Source organism: Triticum aestivum, chromosome 6B, assembly GCF_018294505.1.
Source record: "Triticum aestivum cultivar Chinese Spring chromosome 6B, IWGSC CS RefSeq v2.1, whole genome shotgun sequence".
NCBI classification, from domain to species: Eukaryota; Viridiplantae; Streptophyta; class Magnoliopsida; order Poales; family Poaceae; genus Triticum; species Triticum aestivum.
In genome coordinates, this window is record NC_057810.1 from 574,447,064 (window position 1) to 574,449,027 (window position 1,964).

General features: G+C 59.9%; 1 protein-coding gene across 1 annotated transcript; it reads left to right on the top strand.

Annotated features, from left to right (window-relative positions):
• Positions 1 to 370: 370 nt before the first annotated feature.
• Positions 371 to 1,675, top strand: LOC123134459 (E3 ubiquitin-protein ligase CIP8). The gene has a single exon (XM_044553712.1). The coding sequence runs from the start codon at positions 506 to 508 to the stop codon at positions 1,427 to 1,429; it is 924 nt and encodes a 307-aa protein (XP_044409647.1). The 5' UTR covers positions 371 to 505; the 3' UTR covers positions 1,430 to 1,675.
• The last annotated feature ends 289 nt before the right edge of the window (positions 1,676 to 1,964 follow it).

A 1,964-nucleotide genomic window follows, 5' to 3' on the forward strand; every position in this document is an offset into this window, starting at 1 on the left:
TTATTTATTAATTTTTTGTGGGTATCCATTGAATTATTCATGGATGCAATTTCATACCCATACCCTACCCATATGTTTTGCGGGCATGGATACCCATTACCCATGGATACAAAACCTCTTCATGTCTTGCCCATGCCCATTATATTCGAATAGTGTACCCGCGGGTATCCGTACCCATGGGCAAAACCTAGTTTCGGCCCAGGAGCGAGCGAGCACAACGGATCCGTTGCTCACCTGCAGACGCCGTGCACGCCCACCTCGTTCCCGTCGCCGGCGCCGGACGTCCGGTACACCAACCCAACCCAAACCCATCCCATCCCAATTTTAAAGCGCGCACAAAAGGTGGGGGAGAAAAACAAAACAAAACAAAAGCCAGGCGCGGGGCAGCGCAGCGAGTGGACGAAAGCAAACAGGGCAAAGAGAGGGAGAGCGAGCGAGCAGCACCGGCAGCGCAAACGTCCCCACCCCACCCCCACCGCACCCTGCCTTTGTGGCGCTGCCACCAATGGCGAATAATTCGCTCTCCCACCACCTCCTCCTCCCGCTCGCCGGCGACGACGACCCCGCCGCCTCCTCCTCCTCCGCCTCCGCCCTCACCTTCCCCTCCTTCTGGCCGCCCTTCCCCTCCCTCCTCCCCGACTCCGACTCCGACGCGCCCTTCTTCCCTCCCCGCCGCATGGACCGCTGCGTCGCCGCCCGGCAGGAGACCGCCGCGGCGTTCCTCGGCCTCGACTTCCACGACGAGGACTACGGCGCCGACTGGGCGGCGCTGGACGAGCCCGGCCTGCCGCTCTGCTGGGACTGCCTGCAGCTGGAGGAGCACGACGCCCACCAGCGCTGGGACCTCACGCTGAGCGACGCCGACGAGTGGGAGCAGGTCGCCGCCCGGGGCCACGAGGAGGCCGAGCCCCCCGCGGCGCGGAGCCTCGAGTGGGAGGTGCTCGTCGCCGCTAACAGGCTAGGCAGCCTCATCATCGACGAGGACGTCGACGACACCGGCGTCGGCGTCGGCGGCATCGAGACGTACTTCCTCGACGGCGGCGCCGACGACGAGGACGACATGCTGTTCGGGCAGCTGGCCGCGGAGGCGGAGCACGAGCCCCCGGCCAAGGGCGGGCGCGCGGCGGCGAAGGCCGCCGTGGAGGGCCTCCCGACGGTGGTGGTCGCGGTCCGGGGCGGCGCGCAGTGCGCGGTGTGCAAGGACGGCATCGAGGACGGGGAGGGGGCCCGGAGGCTGCCGTGCGCGCACCTCTACCACGACGCCTGCATCCTGCCGTGGCTCGCCATCCGCAACACCTGCCCGCTGTGCCGCCACGAGCTGCCCACCGACGACCTCGAGTACGAGAAGTGGAGGGCCAGGCGGGCCGCCGGCGATGCCAATGCCAACGGCGACAGGTACGGCATCGCCGCCGGTCATCGTGCTGAATGATGACTAAAGAGATCAGTAATTTGCTTCATGGATTAGGCATTGTGGTGCCAGTACATTTGCGGTAGCTCGGTCTGTTGCAGAAATTCTTTTTGATCATGAAGGGAAGCGGGATGAAATCGATATGAATTGGCGGGTTAATTTTTTTTTTCATACAGAATGATACGAATAAGGTTCATTTTGAATTCGAATAATGGTGTATGTAGATGCAATCAACCAATCCGATGAGACTGTTCTTTTCCAATGGAATGCAAAGAGAAGGAATAAGAATCACTGACGAGCCCTCCACTCTGTCGCTGAACGATATCTGTATCTAGCGGCCTAGCCACCCAAAATTCAGCAAAGTTCTTCCAGCAATTACAGATCATCTTGGAAGGAGAAACAATCCAAACTGGACAATTCTTCCAGCAAAGTTCCATTAGAGAAACTCGTTTCTGACGAGACAGGGCAGGTTTATGCACTCTGCTGGCACTGGACCATCCTGAATCTGAAGTGAAACGAAATGAGAAAATCCCAAACAAAGTGGGGGCAAAATACT

What these genes read in the sequence shown, in the direction of transcription:
- LOC123134459 (XM_044553712.1), top strand. Translation starts at nt 506, where the DNA reads ATGGCGAATAATTCGCTCTCCCACCACCTCCTCCTCCCGCTCGCCGGC.